At 40.4% G+C, this 26363-nt stretch overlaps 1 gene segment (V, D, J or C); it reads left to right on the plus strand.

Annotated features, from left to right (window-relative positions):
• Positions 1–6052: 6052 nt before the first annotated feature.
• LOC147583338 (T-cell receptor gamma chain C region C7.5-like) lies at positions 6053–21440 on the plus strand. The segment is given in 4 exon segments: positions 6053–6548; positions 15309–15638; positions 18784–18831; positions 20835–21440. Coding segments are annotated over 3 exon segments (336 nt in total).
• Positions 21441–26363: the final 4923 nt, after the last annotated feature.

The following is a 26363-nucleotide window of genomic DNA, read 5'->3' on the forward strand; positions in this document are numbered from 1 at the left end:
GACCTATGTTGTTATCATTGTGTTTTCCCTTTTTCCACAGGAGTTTTTCACTGAGTTCCCAGGGTCCCGCAGATACCAGCTTTGTGACTCTGGATACATGAGTTAATATCTGTTTGGTGCATTTTCTACATCTGTACAACAGACTATAAGGTCTTCAGACCTTTGAGAGGAGAAAATGAGATAACATACGTAAGGCACAGTGCCTAAAAGATAGCAAATGCTCAAAAAATAGTACTATTAATGTTATTCCATACCAAAATTACTTCTGGAAGATCTAGGTATGACATATTCATGAGAGAGGCTACAAGGTCTAGGCAGACTTCAAGTCATGACCCAGTCTACACTCTAGTCTATCTGGTGTTGTCCCAAACAAGTGAATGATAGGACATTGAAATTAGGACTTTCTGACATTGCATCTGTACTGTGGGGGCCAAATTAAGTTTTTAAATGCATTCTACTGCTCACGCCTTTGGAATTATTGTGGCATCCAAACAATATCAATAGGGATCTCAGTATTGGATATAGTTATTGGAAATTGCTGCACTGTTTCACATCACTCCGCCCTGAAACCAGAAGGTGAAAGGTTTCATACTGAACACGAAAGGCGTCTTTTCCTATGTACTGTATGCAACCCTGGGAGGGGCACAGGGTGTGCGAAGGAAATAAGGCAATCTCATCATCCCCAAACCAGCACACAATCAAGGCTGTCTCCCTTGATTTTCCGCACACCCCCGGGGTATCCTATCTGGTGTGCAGCCAGCATGGGATGGCCTGTAGAGACCATGTGACCCACCTGGGTCAGATCACACCCTTCCCCCCCTGACTGAACCATCTGGTCATCAAGCTCTTGTTTTCCTGCCTCTTCAGCAAGATGTCAGTGTTGGAAGTACTGACGTTCTCCTCCGTCTGAGCTCAGACCGGCTCCTCACTCGTTTCAACTTTTGGTGGGAGAGCAAAGACATGATTTAATGGTGCATCTTTATAAAGCTGGTGTTCAGAACTCCTCTTTGTTGAGCCCAGTTTGTGTTTGACAGTTTAAGTTGGAGCGATCTGAAATGCTAATCTTTCTGAGAAATATAGAAAAAGTCCAAACACTGCCTAAGATGATATCCAGCCACTCGTACTGGTTGAAGCATAGCCTGACAGATTTTTATCAACCATGAGGCTCTGTCGCCAAAAACAGTGTTCCCGGGTCCATTTTGACCTTGAGAATAAATCTGCAAGAAAAAGAAATGTGGGTATTTACTACTGTGTCAGCTGGACACATAGGTCAAGGGGTGCCCGGACAACCCACACGGAACCTCTTCTCAGGTCTGTGTCTACCCACATCCTTCCCTACGTGAGCACCGTGGCCAGCTTCTTGGCTTGTGCTCAGAGCTGGCCTCCACTTCCCAGGACGTCTTCCTCAACCTCTGAAAACTCAGACTATGTTCAACATCTGGACCAAGTCAGATAACTGTCTGGAGATTACCCGAAAGTTTATGTTGCTCAAATCCAAAGAAGAAATCACTGAGTGCCAGGAAACATGTTGCCGATATCACATATATATTATATTATGTATATTATGTATACATATTACATATATATATAATGATCACAACATTTTTGCAATGTAATATTCATTTTGTCCACTTTATTTTTTATTTTTTGTTTATTTAGTTTTTAGACAGACAGAGCATGAGCAGGGGAGGGGAGGGGCAGGCCAGAGAAAGAGAGACAGAAACATAGAATCTGAAGCAGGCTCCAGGCTCTGAGCTGTCAGCACAGAGCCGGATGCGGGACTCAAACCCACGAACCGTGAGATCATGACCTGAGCCGAAGTTGGACGCTTAACCGACTGAGCCACCCAGGCGCCCCAAGGTGTGTTCGTTTTCAAGCACAAAACATATTTATCCCAGTATCTACTCTACCACACAACGTGGCCAGCTTCCAGCCAGACACCCAGAGGCGTAGAGCAAGTCAAGAGGAAACAATGTGAGGACCCAGACCAGTCACCAGAACCAGACTAAGACATGACAGAAGATGTTGGAACCATCAGGGAACTTAAAATAATTTTGATGAATGCTTTAAAGGATCTAATCTAATAGGAAAAGTAAACAAGATGCAAGATCAGGCAAATCATTTCATTAGAGAGATGGAAAGAATCAAAGGAAATGCAAGAAATAAAAAACACAGTGACAGATATGAAGAATGCCCTGAAAGGCTCATCAGTGGATTTAAGAGAAATAAGGAAGGACTATGGGCCACTAGATATTACCCAAATGACAATGGAAAGATATGAGAGAGAAAGAGAGAATGACAGAGAGAGAGAGAGAGAGAATGACAGACATAGAGACAGAGAGAGGAAGCAGATAATTCATAACTCATAGAAGAAGAGAACTGTAAGAATTACCCGCCACCTCCCACTCTCTGATTTGAACTGGTGAAGGACAATAGTCCTTTACCAGGAAAATGGCTTCTTTACATTAATATCATTGGATAACAAATGCACAGTAATGAGAGAAATCTGCTGATAAAGCAGGTTAGTAGCCTTATTTGCAAGATAATTTGGGGTAAATTCTGTCGGTCTCTTCCTCTGGTTCTTAGCTGTGTGCTCAGAGCACCACTTCCTCTTACGGCAACAGCCACCAGATCTGTGCTGTGATCAGTCCCGTATTCAACCACCTCTCCTGACAAGTGCTGGCAGAATGTGGCTCCTGTCCTGGCTGGTCCTGGTGGCCTCCCTTTGCAGCTGTGAGTGGCTCTACCCAAGGGGCATTTCATTCAGTGAAGAAAGGTGATATTAAGCATCGACAATGTAGTGGCCCATGTGGGCAGAAGGCCACCCACATGGTCATTCAAAGTAAACTACAAATTTCACCATGACCTTGAATTCTTCCGGAAGAAAATGTTGACCCCCTGACCCCAAGCTTTTCATTAATGGGGAAGAAAGGTGTATTATTTCAATGAATGTCTAAATTTTGCTAATTGTTGCTTTGGTTTTTCTTTCAGATACAAATGGAGGCATTTTCATAACACAATTCATACCATCCATTACCAAGAAAAAAGGAAACACAGCATTTTTAGAATGCCAAGTAAAAACGGGTGTCTTAAAGAAAAACGTAAATATACACTGGTATCGACAGAGGCCAGACCAGCCTCTAAAACGCATTCTGTATATTTCCTCAAATGAAAATGTGGTCCACGAACAAGGTATTAGTGAGGAAAAATATGAAGCCAGGAAACGACAGAGGGATTTGCCAGCGAGCCTGAGGATACACAAAATTAGTGAGGACGATGCTGGGCTGTATTACTGCGCCTGCTGGGATCCACTGTATGGAAATGCACCACTGACACTGAACAAAAACCCTCCCATGACCCCACACCCCTGCAAACACATACACGCGCCTTTCTGCCTCCCACAGGGACCTGGCCACTGTCTCTACAGGACTTGTCTCCTGCATCTGTGTCCTCAGCAAGGTCTATGCTAGGAGCCCAAGGATGTAATCCGATGTTTCTTCTAGTTAGGTCACTTTATCGTCTATTCTTATCACTCTTGGGGACTGGATGGCTTTTGTAAGTGTCCTGAATTTTCCACTTCTCCGTCTATGAGAAGCTTCCTGGGAAGGAAGCCATATCCAATGTGCAAAATGGTTTGCTGGTTTTGAGTGAATAATGAATGAATGAATGAATGAATGAATAGGAGAATGATGAAAACCACAAGGCCTTTGTTGTTTTTCTTTGTTTGTTTGAGAGAGAAAGAGAGAGAGAATGAGAGAGAGAGAGATAGCATGAGCAGGGGAAGGACAGAGAGAGAAGGAGACACAGGACCCAAAGCACACTCCAGGCTCCTAGCTGTCAGCACAGAGCCTGACACGGGGCTCGAACTCATGAACCTCGAGATCATGACCTGAGCTGAAGTCAGATGCTTAACCAACTGAGCCACCCAGGGGCCCCCATAAAGCCTTTGGAGTGATAAAAACCTGGATTTGAATTCCTGCTCAGCCACTTAACTGACAGCACGATCCAGGAACGTTACCAGATCTTTCTCATAGGGTTGCTGATGACTGAAGGAGGTTCCACACAGGACAGTTTGAGCACAGGGTCAGCACATCACAGTGTCAGTTCCCATTACAACCGAGCTTCTTCCCTGAGCCATCTCAGCTAACACAGGAGCTCAGGGGCTCTTTAAAAGTCACATCTTACATCGTCCTCCAAACAACAGTAAAGTCTGCTTTATTTTGAAAAGTTAAGAATTGTGAATTCTTCCTCCAAGATTTTTCTTCGATTCACAGCAGAGTATAGAAACGTCATATAATCTAAAGCAATAACTACATTAATTATCAAATTTCAACAAGCTTTGGGAACTTTCTACAAACTAATGATCTATAAGATGTCCATGTAAATGTACATACTTCTGCATAATGTTTTGAGGTTATTATCTCATTTCTTATTATACAGTAGTAAGAGTTTTCTTCCAATTCTCATGATAGCTATATAGCTGCCACACTCGTGAAATTTGGTGAAAAATCTATAATTCAGGGATGAAAAAGAGCTCAAGGGTACGTGTGTTTGAAGCAAAACCTAAAGGAAAATTATGGAGGTATTGCCCCCAAAAGGAAGATAACATTGAATTATTATTACATAGGTGTCTTGGTGAGGTGCTGGGATCTGTTGGTTCTTTATACCAGGGACATAATAAAATAACATTGAGACAGGTCTTACAGAGAAGCTTTTTCATTGGTTCTAAAACAAACTTTCCTTTCACATCCTGGCCTCTGAAGAATGAGGCCTGGCCCTGCCTTCCCAGTCCTGATTCATGCCCCCCTCTTAGAGTCCATTCTGACCAACCACTGGCAATGCCAACCAAATGGATTTATGTGGGTCTTTGGCTTGGGCTTGTATGTTGACTATACCCCTTGCTTATCTTCTGTTTTTATGTCCACTTCCAATTTATTCAAGCACCTCTGATTTTACTCCTTTGGTTCTCCAATGGAGCCACCAAAATGAGAATCTCTCAGGATCAACTCTCCTCTCCCCAAACACCAGACAGAACAGTTGACATGTGTTGCATGTACTCTGGGGATTCCCTCAAGTAGACCCACTGGTAACAACGAAAAGAAGCAGGGCCCCTGAAACGAATCCTATATCCAATCCTATTAACCAATATTACCTGTAAGACTAGTCCAATTCTGGCTTGGACACAGATAAGAAAGAAAATGGAGGCTTTTACCTGATAATCAAAAATGTCCTGAAGTCCAATAAGGCCACCTAATATGGTGCCCACTGGGATCTCACAATATCACAGAGTCAGAAGGACCTGTAAGAAAACCTTCTTTATTACTAACTCTCAACCTCTTTCTCACTTGAGCAACCACAGCCCAACCTTTCCTGTCCTTAGTCACAGGTTATGAGCTGTTAGAACAGCAAGGGCCCTTTGGACATACAGAGTCCAATGCCCACACAACCAATGGGGATGCAGAGACCCAGTGATGGCAAAAGCTCGGCCAGAGCTAGTTAACCACAGAGAGACGGCTACAAGTGCATTTCTGAAGATCACAGAATCACTTCTTTTTTACAACATATCAGAGAACTGGATTTTGTTTTCAAATTATGGTTTAAATAGGAATCTAGTACTTCATGGAAGAAAGACTTCTACAGATTTCTTCTTTTATTTTGGGGGGGGGGCGGGGAATGCCATTACACAAATTATTTCTCATTTTGCATTGTGTGGTAGAGAATCATGTTGTCAAATGGTAAAAGTAGCTGATTTAAAACTGGAGAACACTGTTCACATTTCTCGAGTATATTTCTGTTGGCACTTTTGTATTTTTGGTTACTAAAGAGTTTCCTCCTTTAGAAATACAATCCCAGATTGCTAACAGAGCCAGTCTGGTGTTTCTGAGAAGAGAAGGGCTTTTCCTTTGATGTGATCTCTGAGTAGTTTCACACACTTGAACACCTGGAAATCAAAACATCTTAATTGACTGAACACTTTTCCTGGTAATTTAATTTTTTTTAATGTTTATTTTTGTTTTTGAGAAAGAGAGAGGGAGAGACAGAATCTGAAACAGGCTCCAGACTCTGAGCCGTCAGCACAGAGCCTGACATGGGACTGGAACTTGGGAAAGGCAAGATCATGACCTAGGCCAAAGTTGGACACTCAACTGACTGAGCCACCCAGGTGCCCCTCCTGGTAATTTAAATGAGCAGTTGGATGACAAGTTACTCCCAATCTCTCTCTCTCTCTCTCTCCTCTTTTTACTGGTGCTCTAATTGTTTCCATCTTCTATCAGCACTTTCTGTAATTACTGCCTCCTTGGAAAACAGAGATTTTTATCAACTAATCTGAGAAAAACTTATAAAATGTCAGACGCCACGAAGCCTATATTCAAGGACTTCCAAGGGAGTCCAGAAGATCAAATTGCCAGGACAAGGTTTCTACTTGCTGGTCATGCCATGAGGCTCAGGACAAGGCTGACGTTTTTGTAGAAGCTCTAACCAGTGTGATGAATCAGGCTGGATCAAGATATTTGCAGAAGGAACTAAGCTCATAGTAACTCCCCCAGGTAAGTAACTTTGTTCTACTTTGATCGTGTGAATAAAAAACCAAGAGATGCTTTTTAGAGAAAACAAATGATCTATATGATCAAGTCAGCATACAGAGAGCCATTTTGCAGCTACTGGAAACTCTGTATGGAAATGAATTACTTTGAAAATGGCTTATTTACTTACCTGCTTGCAAGTAAACTGAAATTCTATGTTTTGACAGTACGCACACGCACAAATAGACCAAGGCTTGAAATTAAAATTATTTTTAGGATGGTGTCTTTAAACCCTTGGTGTGAGTTACGGGTTCAAGATGCTCTTCTTACAGATGGTCTCTTTAAGAGAAACACTTTGATTAAGTACCTCTAGTATGAATTCTTAATGAGTAGTGCTTCTTTCTCTAATAACCTGCAAAATCTGTGATTGCTTTGGATCTCACCCTTAATGCAGTGCAAAAATTTTTACTCTTACAGTAATTGACCATAAAACATCAACAACCCCTCTTATTTTATTATTCTGGCTTCTTAGAGGGCAGGGTACGACTATTAAAAATCCGTGCCATTGCGAGTCTTGTGATATTTCTTAGAGATGGTCCAGTTGAATGGAACTATGAACTCCACAAATCATTTTAGCTCCACAGTCCGTGAAAAGAGTCTGTCTGCAGGGCTTTACATTTTCATTTGTTCATTTGTTGTCTCAGCAAACACTTATTGAACACAGTTTCTATGCTGGATGCCAGAAAAGGGGTAAAGAAGACACAACCCCCAAATTCAAAAAGCTTCTAGTCTACAGGACAACTATTCTAGATTGTGGCGTCATTGGGCCCTATGTGTTTCGGCGTGTGGCTGTAGGAGACACAAAACGTCTTGGAATTATGAGCTCTCTTGCTTTTTTAATTTATAATACCTATTGCTTACAAAATCCATACATTTTGTTTTGTGGAAAAATTTGATAAAATGGCCTGAAACCATCCCATTAAAGAGAACAATAATATTAGCTAAGATTCACTGAGGGCCAGATACCATGCTGACCAGTTTCAGCACCTTATCTCATTCATTCCTCAACAGCCCTATACAGAAAATCCTCTTTTTCCAAATTTGCAGATGGAGAAATTAAGGCTTGAAGAAGTTCAGTTATTTGCCTTAACTCACATGGCTTATTACTATGGCATAGAGGGGGATCCGATAGAGACTTGTCCATTCCAAAATGAAAATGCATGGTCTGGACCATGATGTGATATTAGAAACATGAAGCCATGTTTTTATAATCTGATATTTACTCATCTGCAGCCTGACTTTTTAAATAGATTCTTTAGTTGAATGCTTAATTAGTAATAGCTCAATTTGTATTACTCCTCATGCAGAAAATGATGCTTTTGCTTCTAATCATGGCATTATAATCGCCTCTCTCCTCCACAAATGATCGAATAAGTCATGTTGAATACACGTTCAAAAATTGGATTTTCAAAATGTGATTCTTAGGGTATTGCTATAAAATGACAAGTCCTTTCCACACCATCGCATTCAGTCTTCTTTCCGCATCGGCATCAAGTGCGCCGGAAACACTGACTGGGGCAGGACAGCTGGAGCACGTGGCCTACACTCAGGACTCGGCCGCATGACCCAAAGCTGCCTTTCCGTTCAGGCCGGGACAGCGGCAGAAAGACCAGACCAGACAGGATCCTCTGATGAACAGCTCAGGATTTTAGATGAGTTCCCTGGAAATTCTTGGGGTAATTTCAAGTTCAAATAGGTAGTCTTTCAGGAATAAGTAAGTTTAGAGATCATTATTAATATTTCAGACTCTGTAACAACTCATCTGGTCTACTATCAGGGGCGACAGGATTCTGGAAAGAACTTTACAATCAGACAAGATAACTACCCCCTCAATATGTAGAAATTAAAAAAAAACTATAAAAATATTGAACACTCATTTATTAAATACTTTTTGGTTCCTCTTTGAAAACAAAAGAAATGATAACTGCAAGTCATACTCTGGTAAAAGAAGGGATATCATACAAGAAAACCTTTTAAGGGAAGAGATTTGAGCATCAGGAAAATAGTAAGAAAAGGTAAAATCATACTTTCCAACTTGTGTGACTGAGATGGAAAGACAGAACCAAGCTGACCAGGCAGAGGTCAGTTCCTCAATTCTCGACTGTGTTCATATCTAATGTGATTTTGTTTGAGTTTCATGTTTGTTTAATGGTAGTGGGGCCCATTTTTATGTCTTTATATAAACCTTGAAAAAACATGGGCACAACCTTAAAACTGGCACAAAGGGAGATTGTGTAGAAGCTCTTCAGACAGTGTGATTGGTCTGGCTATTGCGAATCCAAGTGTTCGGTCCTGGCACACTGCTCAGGGTTATAGGAACCTTTTCTTTCCATTCTTAGTAAAGTGCGGGGAGGGGAGATGGTGATGCCAGTGCTGGCTCAGAATTCTAGGATTTGGTCCCAGTATGTTCACAAATAACAGCAGGATCCTTGGAGAGTTTGGAGACTCTGCCCCGATCCTTGGGGGTAGTTGCCACCTGATCTAGTGTGGAGGACATTCACAAGGAGCTAACTGGCTAGAGCAACTGGGGGTTTCTAAGGGCGGGGGAGATGTTAGAGCCATTTGGGATTTCGGTCTTGAACGTCTTGTAAAGTTTGTGTATCTTATTTATTTAATTCCAAAAATAATCAATGGAAAAGAAGGAATAAAATATTGCTGAACTTTCATTTTGTCAAAGGATGATTACTATCAAGTATCAAAATATTTAACTGCATAAACATATGCAAGAACGTTAAGCTAGGTTTTCCCCCTCTAAATGCAGTATACTGTATTTGTTCATTCTTCGTTAGCCTTAGAGGTGAAATTTTGCCTGATGAGGGAGAACATCTCACACAGATATTTCCAGAGCACTAGGTCTCATCAAAGAAAATTTTTCAAGAATTTTTACAAAGGTGGTAAAACACTGAAAAAAATGAAAAAAGTGATGTGGTTTTTTTCCACAATAGTTGTGATTGTAGGCACAAATGAATTTATAAACCGAAAAGCAAGTTTGTGGTCCTCTTTTTTCCAACTGACTACACAATCCACGTAAATTCTAGCAATCCAATTAAACAATGGTGACAGACGTATAATGCACGGAGTCCTGAAAAGTGTGTTTTAAGAGGAGTGTGGTGCAGAGAAAAATCTGGACTATGACTCTGGATCTATCACTTTCTGTATAACCATTCCTTAGCGTTTAGATTTTGATTCAGTCACTATTGTTTTCTTAAAATTATAAAAATAATACATGTTCATTATGAAAATAAGAACAGAGAAAAAAAATAATGAAAACATTAAAAAAGTTTAGTGACACTTATTACTGCTAATATTTGCTATATTTCCATCCATTGATTCTGTCCCTGTAACAACCATCTCAGGTGGATGTTACAGGGACTAAATGAAATTAAATATGTCAATAGGAACCATAAAGGTTGGGACATGGTCAGTGATAAAAAAAAAATGTCATTTTGGGGTGCCTGGGTGGCGCAGTCGGTTAAGCGTCCGACTTCAGCCAGGTCACGATCTCGCGGTCCGTGAGTTCGAGCCCCGCGTCAGGCTCTGGGCTGATGGCTCAGAGCCTGGAGCCTGTTTCCGATTCTGTGTCTCCCTCTCTCTCTGCCCCTCCCCCGTTCATGCTCTGTCTCTCTCTGTCCCAAAAATAAATAAACGTTGAAAAAAAAAATTTAAAAAAAAAATGTCATTTCAAATTACCATCCCTTGGAGTTCTTTATATTATCAGGAGTACAGAAAAATACGTTAATTACCATCTAGTCTATAGGTCACTTTCGAACAAACGGTTTAATTTGCAGTATGCTTTCAATTTCTATGGCTCATTGTCACCTGTTTCTAAAAATGATGATAATGGAATAAGCATTACCTCCACTATTGCCTGCCAGAACATAAGGTGGTCTCTCATTTTTCAGTGGAAAGATCCAGACGTAAAATAAAAAGAGAAGAGATTGTGCAACCTGAAGCTTGCACAAGCTTGCAGTGATACAGACAAAAAGCCAAGTATTCCCTTGTATATTTAATATCTTAATTGAATTACACCTACAAAGTTAAAAATGATATCAGTACAAAATAAGTTAAGAAATACAGTTTTTTGTGCCCTGACATTTCATCAAAAATTTTGTTCAAACTCTTCATATGCGTCTAAAATGTATACTTTCGAGCACATTTCTGAGCCATCTCAGGGTCCCAGTGTCTGTTTTGGGATCTCCTTATAATGATGTCACCGAATATTTTATCTGAAAAAAAGAAAAAATTACCCACTTACAAAATTTTTAAAAAGCGTTGTTTTCATTTACTCTGTTACTCTATATTTGTGCAATGTAAACATAAAGGGTAGAGACTTTGTTCCCAAGTACTGTTTACCAAATCCATGGTAAATTTCTTTATTGTCTTTTACCAGTGCTACCTCTAAAACTAGCATTGTGTTTATTTCAGGTTGACACCTTGTCTAAGGAGTATAGTCTGATCAAAGTAGAGCATTAGAAGAGCATCCTTTCAAACGAGAGGTTGCCCAGGACCGAAACATAAGACAACCCCTGTTTCATGAGGGATGATGTTGGGAACGAAAGCTTCACCTCATGTCCCAGCATTTCAGTGTGTTTGAATTCTGCATGTTTTGTGTTTGTATCACGGAGCGGGATTTGCCAACATCTTCTCTCAGTTTTCATGTCACCTTCGAGTTAGATTTGCAAAACTATCAACCTCTGAAGCTGCAAATGAAACAAGCCCTAACGCACAAATCATTTCTCATTTATTTCAGCTGCCTATTTCCAAAATCTATTTGAGAAGGCCTAAAATAGAATACACAAGTACAGTGAGGCCATGGAATAAAAAGAGAGGATCAAAAGCACTATGGAGGGGCGCCTGGGTGGCGCAGTCGGTTAAGTGTCCGACTTCAGTCAGGTAACGATCTCGCAGTCCGTGAGTTCGAGCCCCGCGTCAGGCTCTGGGCTGATGGCTCGGAGCCTGGAGCCTGTTTCCGATTCTGTGTCTCCCTCTCTCTCTGCCCCTCCCCCATTCATGCTCTGTCTCTCTCTGTCCCAAAAATAAATAAAAACGTTGAAAAAAAAAAAAAAAAAAAGCACTATGGAGAGCAGACGAAAAAGGTCCGGGATTTCCTAACAGAAAGCACAGGGTAAAATTTAATGTTCAAAAGTAGGAAAAAATGTGGTGGAGTCCATACTTTATATTATCTAATAAAATGAAGATCACCAAATTTTCGTATTTGTTATGTGTTTCCCGCCATAAAATGAGAAAAGGACTTCAATGCGTGAGTCCTTTAGGAGGAATGTGAAGTGAAATAGCGGACATTACTTTCCAGATCCATCTTCTAAAATGAAGAAATGGTCTTTAAACAAAAGCATTTCATGCTACCGCTGCATCATTACTGTGGGCACCATGACACTGAATGTCATTCACAGATGGCGACCTTCAACAGACACACTCAGGCACCAACAAGTTTGGCTTTCATGCTCATATTTATCAGAAAAATGTTTAAACTTTTTAAATATAGCTAGACCTTTAAATAAAGTTAGAAATGTCATACATTTGAAATACATTTTTGTCATTGACTCCGAGTCTAAAGCTCTCTCTTGGCCAGCAAGAGAGCGGATGCAGGATTAAAATGCGAGAGATGGCTCATGTCCGGGAAAAGACAAGAGCCCCGATTAAGGATCCTTGCCCTGTATTTATTAAGATAAGAAGGCTTACAAACATGATGGACGTGCACAAAGAGACAATGAAACTGTGAACATTAACTCGTGGCCATGAGGGAAAAGGGGTTTTGAAGATATATGGGGTTTGGGGTTTGGGTCAATATAAAGCAAAATCCTGGCGCTGGGCAGATGGGCAGATGGTTGTTAATGGCAGACAGGAGGTGCTATGTCTGCTTATCTTAGCTACCCTAGGGGCTAAGACAGAACATGTAACCTCAGGGTTAACAAGGCACCTTTTCTTTTGCTAATCAGCTCTGCCCTGGGCAGCATCACCTCCAACACACCAGTCTATAGTCCTCTGTACAGTTTTACCTAATTTGGTCCTTCCCTCCTGTGAAAGCAGCTTTCTGCGATAGTACTAAATTGGGGGCATTTTGGTCCTGAATACCTAATCTTGCTTACCTCATATACCTTTGTATTGGGGGCCTTTGCCCCCCTCTCTATCCTGGGGGCCTTGGTCCCTCCCTACTTTATTCTGGGGGCCTAATCTTATCTACCCAAGCTTGGGTGTGAGTAACCTATGGCTTTGTAATTCTTTATGCCTTGTTAACCCATTGGTGCATGCCCAGGGAATTCCTAAACTTATTCCCCACACATTTTAAATATGAAATAGCTATAATTATTTGTTTAATAAAGGAAAAATTAAAAAAAGTAGAACAGAATTAAATCAACATCAATATGCAGGTTCGAAGTATCACCCTTGCAAATTGAAAATGTAGTTGACACTTGGTACATTTATTTAAAATTCATATGGCTGCATCTTAAAACATAAATAACTCAGGCAACTTGACTCAAATGTATTTTATGGTGATGAAAATAAATGTATATAAATATACCAGACAGGCTTATTTATTTTAGAATCTGGTTTCTATTTTTGCATCATAAAAATGATTTTCATCATAAAAATCACTGTTAACAGGTTTAAAAAAGAATGTTGAAGGAAAAACTATGTAAGATAATTACCCAAAATACAAGCATGAGCCATATATAATCAAATGGATGCTTTAATGCTCAGTTAATTATTCCATTGAGAAAATTGTGGAAGTTCAAGATTCATTTTATCTTGAAAACGGTAAAACATCAAGAATTTGGTTAAGGAAAAGGGACAGAGGGTAAAAACAGTATGCTACCGTCCAGAAATTTATCAAGTTCATCATTTGATTTTTGAGTTCTTCACTATAATGAATCAGAAGCGGTCCAATAAAAAACCCCACAAATTTTCAAAAATGAAAATTAGTTTCTTTAATATATTGACTAGAGGCTAAAGTCATTTAAATATCATGTACAATTGAAAAATTAATCTTGTCTATCTAACATGCTTTTTACACTAAAAACAAAATATGTGGTTGGCGAAATATACGATGTCTTACAGTTATAATCAATAAAATACATATGCACTACAAGCAAGATGTGTAAACTCAAAAGAAGCACATTATAGGGGTGCCTGGGTGGCTCCGTCAGTTAAGCATCCGACTTCAGCTCAGGTCATGATCTTGCAGTCCATGAGCTCGAGCCCCACACCGGGCTCTGTGCTGACAGCTCAGAGCCTGCAGCCTATGTCGGCTTCTGTGTCCTCTCTCTCTGCCCCTAACTCACTCGCATTCTCTGTCTCTCTCAAAACTAAATAAACATTAAAAAAAAAAAAAAAAGAGCACATTATGACCTAATTCTACCTACAGCCTAAATAAGAACTCATTGTTTGCTTACTGAGTTAGTATAAAAATTAGGAGCTTAGCTACACAGGCAGAAATTCTCAAGAATCTTTTTTTCTAAAAAAAAAAAAAAAAAGAAAAGAAAGAAAAAAAAGAGAGTATATTAAGAGCCCCCCCAAAAGAATTTTTTTCTGTTCTTCTTAAATGAACTCTTTTCTTAAGAAATTGCCCTTTGAATTATTAAACTCATACCAAACTAGCCCAAAGAGAATGTCAGTAAAGCACCTGCATTTCAGTTGGAAATCAATTTTAAAATGGTTCCAACATTTATAATTATAACCATTAAATCAGCAGTAAATGTATCAAGTAACGTACCAACATTCAAATGACATGTCCCTGAAAACTACCATTTTTGTTATATGTTTTGACATTATGTCTGCAGGAAACTCTGGAATCATAACACCAGTTACATATTATTCAGCCAGTGAAATCACCAAATATTGTGGGTTACAAGTTCAGCAGCTTTCTAGGGCAGATTCAACTTAGAGGGGAGACTCTGAGAGTCAAAATATGGTGTTCTCTTGGTCATATATAAGCTTCAGATGAAATGCTAATAGGAAATAAGCTTTCAGTGAACATTTTCCACAGCAAAACAAAAGTTCTGATAAGGGTGTTACTTCATAAGGCTTTAATATAAAAGCATTTCTGAAAATAATCAGTTTTGAAATAGCACTTTTGGATATATTGCGACTTTGTTTCTAAATTCAAGGTGTTGTAAATAATTTGGAAGTGCAGCTTTAAACATTGCCCTACACGAAGTCCTGACATGGCAAGATGTTCTATAATTGTTTTTTTAATGTTTATTTATTTTTGAGAGAGAGACTGATTGCAAGCAGGGAAGGGGCAGAGAGAGAGGGAGACCAGAATTCGAAATGGGCTCCAGGTTCTGCGCAGAGCCCCACGCCAGGCTCGAACTCAAGAACTGCGAGGTCACGACCCAAGCTGAAGTCCGATGCTTAAGTGACTGAGCCACCCAGGGTCAACTCGATAGGTTGTCAAGTACGCCTGGAAATATTTCCCATTCAAACAAGCGATTGTGTACTGTTTAAAAAAATTCCATGTTTTAATCCCGACTCTGCCACTTAGTAGCTGTGACTTTGGGCAAGTTATGTAACCTCTTGAACCTCTTTTTCCCACGGAAACTAAGAAGGTAAGCAACTCAGAACCATTGTGGAGGAAAGGCCACCATAAGCACTAATTCTATGGCAACTTTTCCTTCCTTTTACTAAGTGCCAGGTGGTTCCAACCACACAATGTTTCCATTTCTATAACAATAGCTTTAATTGCTATTACATTTTCTCCAACAGATAAAAGCCCTGATGAAGACACTTCCCCCAAGCCCACGATTTTTCTTCCTTCACCTGCTGAAAGAACACTCCATAAGACTGGAACATATCTTTGTCTTCTTGAGGATTTTTTCCCTGATGTTATCAAGGTAGATTGGAAAGAGAAAAATGGCAAAACAATTCTGAAATCCCAGCAGGGAAACACCATGAAGACTAAGGACACATACATGAAATACACCTGGCTGACTGTGACAGAAAAGTCAATGGATAAAGAACACACATGTATTGTCAAACATGAGAAGAATAAAGGAGGGGTTGATCAAGAGATTCTGTTTCCTTCAATAAACACAGGTATGTGTGTATATACCAGTAACCCTTTTGTCAAAGGAAATATCCCACCTTTGCTGTCAAATATTAATGAAAAGAAACAAATAGAAATCTTTCTTAAATGTTGTTACTTTTAATGGTAGCATAAATGTCCTGCTATTTCCCCATAGAACTAAAATAGTATTGACTTTGTAACATACAAAGAAAAAAAAAAAACAAGAAAAATTCATTTAGCCTTTCTGACCTCAATTTCATAAACCAAAATGTTAAGGTTACAGTGATATTCTTAGCGTCATTATATGAATTACATGAAACAGTACATGCAAAAGCACCTAGCATCCTCCCAAACAATAAACGCTCGAAAGAGAGTCCACTTTTAAGGATTGTACTTGATGAGGAAATTAGAACAATTATACATCTTTAGGAATGTTCTACTCAGCAAAGTCCCTCTCACTTTAATCTTGCTCTACTCAAAGTATAACCCATAAACAATGAGTCATAGGCGACAAAATGCTGTTCATTTGGTGGAGACAGATCGCGCTCAACAAAAATAGTAAATTGGTTGCTGAGGTTTTAGTATGGTCTTCTGTTTCTCATATTTGAATTTTACATACCACTCTAAGGTGAAATTTGGTAAGTAAAGACTGCGTGAGGCTAATGTATACACATATTCTTCCATTCTACACAATGGATGTATTTCTACCCCTGGGAAATGCTGCCCAGCAAACACTGCAGAACGAGTGTGTGCCAGGCCTGGAAAGGATGCAGGATGGACCACTGTCCCCAGGAGGATCACTACCGTAGAGTGAATACACGTTTCCTAATCACTCACGGTCACTTGTGATTCAGCCATGGTGTCCCGTAGGATCACCGTTGGTACAAATGCTGATCATTTTTAGATAGCGTGGGCACCCGGCTGTGATCCAATAACCTCTAGACTCAGAAGTCAAGTCCTGAGCCTTGACATAAGAGACCACGGCCCCAGAGGGCCCACTGGACAGAACTGGACAGAAAGGTACAGTTTGTACCTTTCCCTGTGGTTACCAAGCCCTTTGGAAGCAGGGGGAACACGCACGTAACTAAATGTGCAAAGACCTTTGCTGTGTACCGCTTGAAATTGTTGAAATGAATCTTTATCTTCTTGGATCCTTAGTGTTTCCAATGATCAAATTAGGGTTGAACATTTATCTCTGCTTTCTCCCCGGCTGTGATGAAGAAGAAATACAATCATGTCAGTGAAAATGCTTGCTTTTGAAAATATAACATGAATGCATTTATTCATGTGCTTCTTGTATTTATGTGCATCCTCTCCTAAAACTAACTGAAGTAAGAGTGCAAACAGCCCTAATTTTTAAAAATTTCTACAGCTAAGAAACAGAGAGGAGGCAAATGAGCAAAGCACAAGTTTAATGTAACCACTGTAATCCTTTAGATGTTGGTTTTTATAGTGATGAAAGTAAAGTAGAGTAAGTTCCATTGTGATGATTATCGAAAAGGGAGAAGTTCCTATTTGTGAGATGTATTTTACTTGGCACTTAATTTTGGAAACGCATGTCTCCCAAGGTCTTCTCAATGGAACAGAGCTAATGAGGGTATTTCTGTTAATGCCATTCTACAGCAAATTTTTAATGCTGATTCTAGTAAGTTTTTTTTTGTTGTTTTTGTTTTTGATGAAAGCTAAAAATATATAGAACATGGAAACATGAATCCATGAAATGATTTGGAAGAGATAAAACTATATGGTCTAAGTTTTCAACCAACCTTGATTGAGAAAGTGAACCTAGGGTACACACACAGATTTTAATTTGGAAAATTGTTACCTTAATGTTTCTACCTCAATCAATTCATGGTGATAAGAGATTTTTCTTTTTCTTTTAATGAGTAGAGCTACTGTATGGAAAAGAAAGAGACTTTTAAGACACTTTAAAGTCCATTTTTGAGGGTATTTTAACATGTAAACATGATTATACAAACATTTTTATTTCTGTGATTTACCCCAAAGCCTATAGCTCAATTTAGAATGTAAGAGCGCCCAAAACAAGACGGTGTGGAGTGAATAATTTGCATACCAGAACCGTATCTGTATGGACAAGGACTCATCAAGCAGAAAAAGGATAAGCCAAAACATGTTGGGACTGTCTGTCCGTCCAGCCAACAGTCGATGATCTTTTTTAAGGGATTTTGTCTTTCTATGTAACTTCAGCTTTTTTTTTTTTTTTTTTTTTCGCAGTAGAGAAATACAACCCTCCCCTCAGGTTTTATCTATTCAGAAAACTATGATTACTTGGCCAATCTTTCAGCGCGCACTGAAACGCTGAGCTTTTGCTTTAGCTCATCTAACCCCCCACAACTGCCGTTTGAGTGCTGGCTTAGCCAGTTACTGGCATGGCTCTGGTCAAGTTACTTAGACTCTCTAAACCTTATTGCTTGTTGTGTAACATGGAGTCCTCCAAATTCAGCTCACCGGTGTGACTGGGGGATCAGATGAGATAATGCACGTGAACCTTTCACACAGTGCCTGGCACAGTCGTAATCACTCGATAGGTACCGGCTATCATTAGCATTGCTGTCACACCCACGCACACCACGGGGGTGTGCATGGTTTGGAAAGGGAGGGCCTCTTGCCTTTACTTAGGTGAATTTACCTCAACCAGACTCCTTCCAACATGTAAAATTCTCCTGTGGAGTCTAGGGTTAGATGAATTCATTTTGTAGCAACTCTGCATGTCTGCTGTGGGTGCTGAGGATTGCCCAGTATTCACTATTTCCGGTTATTTTTCCAGTCAACAAGTACTTATAGAACACCTACGTTGAGGCAGGCTCTGTGCTAGGAGCGGTGAGCGCAGAAGGAAAACAAGATAGTCTCAGACATTACCTTCTAGTTGTGAGAAAAAAAAAAATGCATCATTCATGAACTTCAACATCTTCATGTGCAGAAATAGAATATGTGAATCGATCTACTGAATTACATAGTAACGGAGCAATCATTCCAGAAATTGTGGGGATCATATATGTCTAGGCTCTCTCCTCTTGGTTGACAAATTGTATGTATGTATGTTTGTATGTGTGTATGTCTGGAAGTATCTATCTATCCATCCACCCACAACTCAGACACATGTCAAATAATGGATATGAACAATTGAATAATACCTTCTCTATTTTCTTTTAGAACTCCCTGCTATTAATTCTACAGAAGCTTTGCTGAAAGATGAAAATGGTAAGTTTTTGTATGTGTATGCCTGTATGTTATGCTATAGCATTTTTTCTTCCCAATCAACTTAACTGTTGAACTTCCCTGACTTCAGGTAGAAATCTCACAATGGCAGGATCTTGCAAAATAGACTGACTGATAATTTAAGTCAGTCCATCGTTTCCCAGGAGCCATCTTCACATCTTTGTGGGTTTGGGATTGAGGGGACTATATAATTTAGGGGTGCAGTGAGGGGCTCCGAAGTCTTTCAGCAACAGATTTCACTCATTTCTGTGGTCCTTGTTTCTACTGTCTGAGGAAAACAGGATATTGAGTTGCTTTTTTTTTTTCTTTAAGTCTTTGTTTTTGTTCATAGTTAATAACATGAACTGACATTAAGAGGTTCTTGTACAGAAGGCATTGTGTTACTGTGAGTGCATTTTGTTTAATTCTCCTAATACTCACTATGAAGGATTTCATTCACATTTTACGCATGAGGGCAATGAGCTAAAATGAACTAAGTCCCTTGCACCACATCGCACAGCGGGATCTGAGGCCTCAACATGGACCATCTCAGTCAACAATTGATATGCTTACTTAGTTTGCTATTCTACCTGTAAGATGTAGTCACAGAGCAAGAAATCCCAAAGCCAGCCACCCGTGGGGATGGGTGTGAGTGCAGGGCTTCAAGGGCCACAGACTGGACTTTAACCCCAGTCTTTTAATTATTTGTGCATGAATATGGGTACATTACTTGCATTTTCTGAGCCAACCGGGAATAACACGAACAACACCTCAGTTATGAAAGACATAGGGTCACATGTGGCAAATGTCTAGCATAGGGTATCTCATTTACCTGACGCATGGTAAGTACTGGTTTCTGGCCCTTTCTCCCATGTATGTATAAGAAAGTGACGAGGAGCATTGTCTCCAGCCCTGCCGATCTGCCTTCCATGTCCAATATCGAGGGGCCTCTGGACCTTAGGTAACATATTACCTGACCAAAGGCGTGGAGCTATGAACACATCATCTCTCAGGGTCCCTTTCCACACACCAAGGGCTAATGATTCTGGAGTTCTTACTCTTTGGAGACTACTTTTTTCCACTTTATTTCATTTTATTATTATTTTTTAAAAATTTTTATTTAAGTTCCAGTTAGTTGACATACAGGGTAAGAGTAGTTTCCGGTGCACAATATAGTGAGTGGTTCAACTCGTCCATACATCACCCGGTGCTCATCACAGCCAACACCCTCCACTAAAACCTCCCTTCCAACCTGCTATGAACACAACCAAATTTCCATGGACTGTACCGTTAGTAGGAACTTCATTAACGAACAATGTGTGATGACTAAGGTGCTTCTAAATCAGCAATTTATCTTTACACATATTCTTAACTGTTTGTTGGGGGTATTTGTAACCTGTGGAGGTGCAGAATCAGAGTAGGTAAGAATGTGTTCTCGAACATTATGTTGCTGGGATTAAAATCTGGCTTGTATTTACTAACTGTATGACATCAGATAAATTACTTCTCTGTCCTCAATTTATCTGTCAAATGGGAATGAAAATAAGAATCTCCTAGGTTATTGAAAACTTAAGTAAGATTAAAGCTTTGCCCTCAAAACTCTCAAATCAAATGTTTGGTATTTAGTTAGTGGTTAATGCACATTAGCTATTATGGTAGCTTATAGACATGGTGGGGGTGAAGAAATGGCAAAAGCTACTTATCACGAATGCTTTTTGCAGGGTGACTCATTCATCTAAAACATAACCTTGCTTTTTAAGACTTTGGAATGTACTAAGTGAATTTCACAGAAGTTGTTGATTCACTTGACCCGCAAGCTGGATTCTGGGTTGTCTTGGTGGTGGTGGTAGGGGTGACAGTGGTATAGACGTCTACTGTTGGGTTGGGTTGGTGCAGGAAAGTCACTTCCACCCAGGTCATCAGAATTGCATAATACGACCTATCTCCCATTAATAAGTCCTAGCCTTTCAAAACAACAGGTGAAACTAACCGATGGCTTCTTTTAGACCCCCTATGGCTGCAGCTTGCGAACACCTCTGCCTACTACACCTACGTCATCCTCCTCGTCAAGAGCGTGGTCTACACCATCATCATCGCCTACCGTCTGCTTGGGAGACCAGCACTCTGCCGCAATGAGAAGAGTTCCTAACACATGGTGGCCCAAGGCTCCACTTTTCTTTACTGGCTACTGCCGCTAGCGGTGTCTGCTGAGGCTCTAGCGGGGGTTTCTTTCTGGGTTTGGGTTATTTCAGTTCACATGTGTCTTTTTTCTATGTGTCATCATTGCAGAACAGGCTTACAAACTGCCAGGCAAACAGGAAATGTCACTCTGCACCAAGAACAGACTCTGCCACGAGTCAGGGGCAGGGCTGGGGGGCACCCACGGGGGCTTCAGCACCGCTCTCTCCTTCACGTCCACCAGCCCGTCAGCCACCCAGCACCCTCGCCTCTGAGTACAGCCGGCGTGCAGCTTCCATAGCGGCCCCTGGGGCTCTGTATCCAGATAACTGCCTGGAGGCCTTTTATTTTACATACATGGAAGCCTTCATCCTTCTTGCCTGAACTTTGTGCTGTTTTTCATAATAGGCACAATAAAAACAATCAAAAGCCTGCATTTGCCTCTGTGTGTTTTCATTTGGTGAAATATTACTGAGAGTCCAAGGCCATGAACAGCATGGCAACTGAGCCTTCACATTCAGCATTGATGTAATCATGGTCAATTCCACATTTCTAACTCTTTCCCTGAGAGAGTCCTTGTGATGCTTTCTTTGGGGGCACTGGCCCCAGGGGAGCCACAGCCAGCGAAGGTGCCAGGTTATTTCTCCTTCCAAGGGCAGCAGATTCAGACTCACTTGGTTTAAGACATTCTGGTGGTGACAGTATCACATGTCATGTGACTGGCGGGTGTGTCAGACCTGGACCCGTGTCACACATGCAGCGTGTTTCCTGATGTCACAAGAACCGCATGAGAGCTACACTAACATGGGAAGGGAGGGTGCTGGAGGGGTTAAGTGCTTGGACTCTTGACCCCAAGTGCTTGGGTTTAAATCTTGGGTTTATAGCTAATTGAATTCCCTGTGCCTAATTTTCTCATTTGGACTCATTTGGACTTTTCTCAATGGACTTACAGTGACACGTCTCCTGGGGTTGTGTGGATGCGATGAGTTAATTGTGCTGGGCACACACAAGTCCTCAAAAGCATTAGCATCTACTGTTGGCAGCTCTAGTTTAGAAATAATAGAGAACACATCCTCACATACACACACGCACACACACACACGCAAATTATGTGCTGAGATTTACATGCAATACCGTAGTGCCATTTACAACAATCCCAAATGAACTCAAATGCCCAATAAGAAAGCAAGAAAATAAACGAAATGATGTTGTATGATGGATTATGATGCATTTACCAAAAAGTGTATATTGGTAAAGAAATGGAAAATTAATCAGAGACTGTCACCGAAGGGGCGGCTGGCTGGCTCAGTCTTGATCTTGGGGTCATGAGCTGGAGCCCCACATTGGGTGTAGAGATTACTTAAATAAATAAAAACTTAAAAAAAAAAAAGAAAGTGCTGTGGAAGAAGTATTCATGGCAGGACCATACTAAAATTGTTAGATTATACCTTCACATGGTTCCAAAAATCAAAACACTCTAAACATCGAACTAGGAAATCTTGCTTCAACCACTGTCTCTACCTCCTCACCTCTTTCAAGGTCACAGTTTTGTTTCTTGGGCATCTTTCCAGTTTTAATGTATACAAATATGAATTTACATACAAAATTAATAAATGCATACAGATCTAATGTTCTTCCTTCTAACACACAGGCAGAACACAACTTACATTATTCTGCACTTCTCACTTACACATTCTTAGGCCCTTTCTATGTCAGTATACAGGGACACTTAGCGGCACAGTATTTCGCTAGTGAATGTTTACCTTATAATGTTTACCTTACCTTTCTAAGATCAGTACCCTGTGATCGACCAATGGATTATTTCCTACCATTTGCTATTTTAAAATATGCTAAATTGGGGCACCTCAGTGGCTCAGTCCATTGAGGTCTGAATTCTGCCCAGGTCACAATCTCACGGTTCCTGGGTTCGAGCCCCGTGGCGGGCTCTGTGCTTACAGCTCAGAGCCTGGAGCCTGCTTAGGATTGTGTGTGTGTGTGTGTGTGTGTGTGTGTGTGTGTGTCAAAAATAAATAATAAAAAAATTAAAATATGCTGAAATTATAATATTGTTTTATGTCACTTTGGACATGTGTACTGGTCATTTTGATAGTTACTGGTGTCTTGCCATCATGTGAGTACCACAGTGTAGATGAATGTCGGAACAGTACAGTCAAACATCAGGATTTTGCTAATCTGACAGGTGAAAAATAGTATTGCATCATGGTTTTAATTTGTTTTTCTCTCATGAGTATAGCCATCTTTTCATATATTGAGTTTATTTACATTTCTTTTTTTGTGTGCAATATTTGCCCACTCCTTGACTATGATTTTTACTGAGTAATAACACTAAGAAATATGACACTCACTTATATTTGTGTGTTTATTTCTACAAACATGAGTGTAAAACAAAATGTTCAATGTATGGTAGGTGGGTGAAGAAATAAGTGATTGTTCATTTTTTCCCTTTTCTTGTGAATCCTTTTAAAGTAAAAGTTTTGACATATTAGAATAAAACAATGTCTCATTTAAAATCGGGAAGGATTTTGTGTTTATTTACAATCAGCTTCAGTTTCTGTGAAACAGGTGCTTTTGGAGACCAAGTAGAGGTGGAAACAGCACAAGACCCACCAAATACAAAAAAGAAGGAAATTTAATTTTCATCCATTCCTTCATTTTCAGGGATTTCATTAGGCCTCTTTAGACCAAATACCTGGGCCTTTACTTAGAGATCTGGAACTGATCTGCAACTGTTTCTGTGTGTGGAAAAGCACAGAGACAAAGGGGAAACTAGTAAATGACCCAGAGCCGTGTGGGTTGATTTCAGGGCCGGGTACTCCTAGCCAGTGTCCCCTGTGGCTTCCAATCCCCTCCCTTCCCCAACCTGACCTGGGCAGCCCTGGAGTGCAGACAGGGGGAGGGCCGTGGTGCAGGGGACAGTGTGGGGGGCAGGAGGGCGCTGGTGCGGAGGTGGGGTTTTCTTTTCTCAGGCTTTTCTTGTCTATTTGCTCTGTCAAATGTGGTTGATTCGTGGAAAATGCTCGAAGTCAAACCGGCCCCTACTGGTTGGGACTGTGCAAGGGGTAGTAGGTTTTGTCAGATAAAATAAGGGCAGTTAGACCACAGCCAAATTTGCTCTTTTCCACAAGGCCACGGCTGATGAAAAGAAAATATCCATCTGCACAGACGTAGGACTGCTGTCAAACATACTCCTAGGCTGTGGTCGAGGGGTTCCCCTGTTTTATATCAGGTTCATTCCAAGTAGCTGCTTCATGAGTTGAGAATCGTATGACCAGGACTGTTGAGACGCTGCACCTTCAGTCCAGTCTGATGCCTCTGTTCTGCGGGGAACAGCCCGCAGACTTCTAGTATCCCGAGCTCCTGTTTTATATCAAGTTCATTCCAGGTATCTGCTTTCTGAGTCGGGAATTGTATGGCCAGGACCGTTGAGATGCTGTTCCTTCAGTGGTGCAGTAGGTTAAACGTCAGACTCTTGATCTTGCTCAGGTCATGATCTCAAGGTTTATAAGTTCTAGCCCCGCACTGGGCTGGGTGCTGATGTTGTGGATCTTTCGTGGGATTCTGTCTCTCCTCCTCTCTGGCCCTCCCCATGTGCTTGTGCTCTCTCTCTCTCTCTCTCTCTCTCTGTCTCTCTGTCTCTCTCTTTTTCAAAATAAATAGACCTAAAATTTTTTAAACCATTTTAAGACCTCCAGAGATACACGTCTTTAATTGCCAAGAGTTCAGGTTCACAAAACTGTAATTGTAAAGTAAAGTTTTACTTTTACTTCTTGTAGGAGGAAGACCTTTGGTTAACTCGTGGTAACCTATCAAAATGGATGTCCCTTCTGTACTACTGAAAAATTGTATGCAGACTAAGAATTATTATCTACTGCTCCTCTTCCTCCACCTCTTTGCTAAGAAGTTGGCATGTATTTTTTTCAACCGCAAATAACTGTGAGCTTTGGCACAGTCTACTGTACCTAATTTTAAAAATCGCTGTACCCAGTGAATGAGACCGGTGGGGACTTCTTAATGTCAAAGATCCCAGAAGGTCATTGTTGTGTGCACGGTGGCCAGAGAGCGCTGCTATAACCACTGTGGGTCATGCCTCATGAGTCTTATATTAATCATACATGTGACTCTGACATTTCACTCTAGAATGATTTCTTTATGAAATATCTCTGAGGAAATAATAAATAATACTTGCTTTCCATGATGTACCTTTCCCCCCTAAAAATAAGGGCAAAGTCTAAATGTCTGAGAGTAGAAGAAAAAATTAGTGTTATATTTCCACAAAGTATGTTGCATCCACTAAAATTATATTTATATAGCTTAGAACAGCATGGGAAATGCAAATTTTATAGAGTAAAGGCAAATATGTAATGAAAAAAAACGATATAGCATAGAATCATATTTATGATACTAAATACAGTAAACACATATATGAAGATCAGAAAGATGAGAAGAAAATAATTACCAGATGACTTAAATCGGTTCTGGACATTCTAAAATACGTACAAAAAACTGACTTTATAATTTTTAAATCATAATTATTAAGACAGGGTGGAAATAATATTGGCAGTATGGCCACAATGATGTGAAATTTCACACAGAAAACTAGCAGGAGACAAACTGAACTGTCAATACTAATGTGGCTATGGAATTTGAAAGACAGGTTCTTTGCTGTTCTGTGTACAGTTATTTTTTTTTTATTTTTTAATGTTTATTCATTTTTGAGAGACAGAGGGTGAGTGGGGGGTGGGGGGCAGAGGGAGAGGGAGACACAGAATCCCAAGCAGGGTCCAGGTTCTGAGCCATCAGCACAGAGCCCGAGGCGGAGCTCAAACTCATGAACCACGAGATCATGACTGAGCCGAAATCAGACACTTAACTGACTGAGCCACCCAGGCGCCCCTGTGTAGTTTTATATAAAGCATGCATTACTTTCACAATCAGGGAAGGGACAATGAAAGCGAGCAGTAGGAAGGGAAGGTAGCAGGTTAGGGATAGAACCTACTCACACACAAAAGAAACTGCTTGCCTCACTTTTGCTTTACTTTTTTCAGATAATACACCTCAAATAGGACATTTCTTCTCCTGAGAATGTCTGCCTGCATTGTAGCCAGGAGCAAATCTGATGCAGGAGCATGAATAGCAGACAAGATTATGTTCCACTTCTTAACCTCATAAATGTCACACATTTGAGGTTAAAGTTGTGGCAAAATAAATAGATCAAGGTATAGCCGTTGGGAGGTTTCAATTTCCAGCATATTAAACTGCCGTAAATCTTAGAGACACTGAGGCAGATTAAATGCCTTCTCAATTTGAAATGAGTCTCAGGAGGATGGTCATACCAA

The sequence above is a fragment of the Puma concolor genome, chromosome A2, assembly GCF_028749965.1.
Source record: "Puma concolor isolate L17-30 chromosome A2, mPumCon1.1.hap2, whole genome shotgun sequence".
In the NCBI taxonomy this organism is placed as follows: domain Eukaryota; kingdom Metazoa; phylum Chordata; class Mammalia; order Carnivora; family Felidae; genus Puma; species Puma concolor.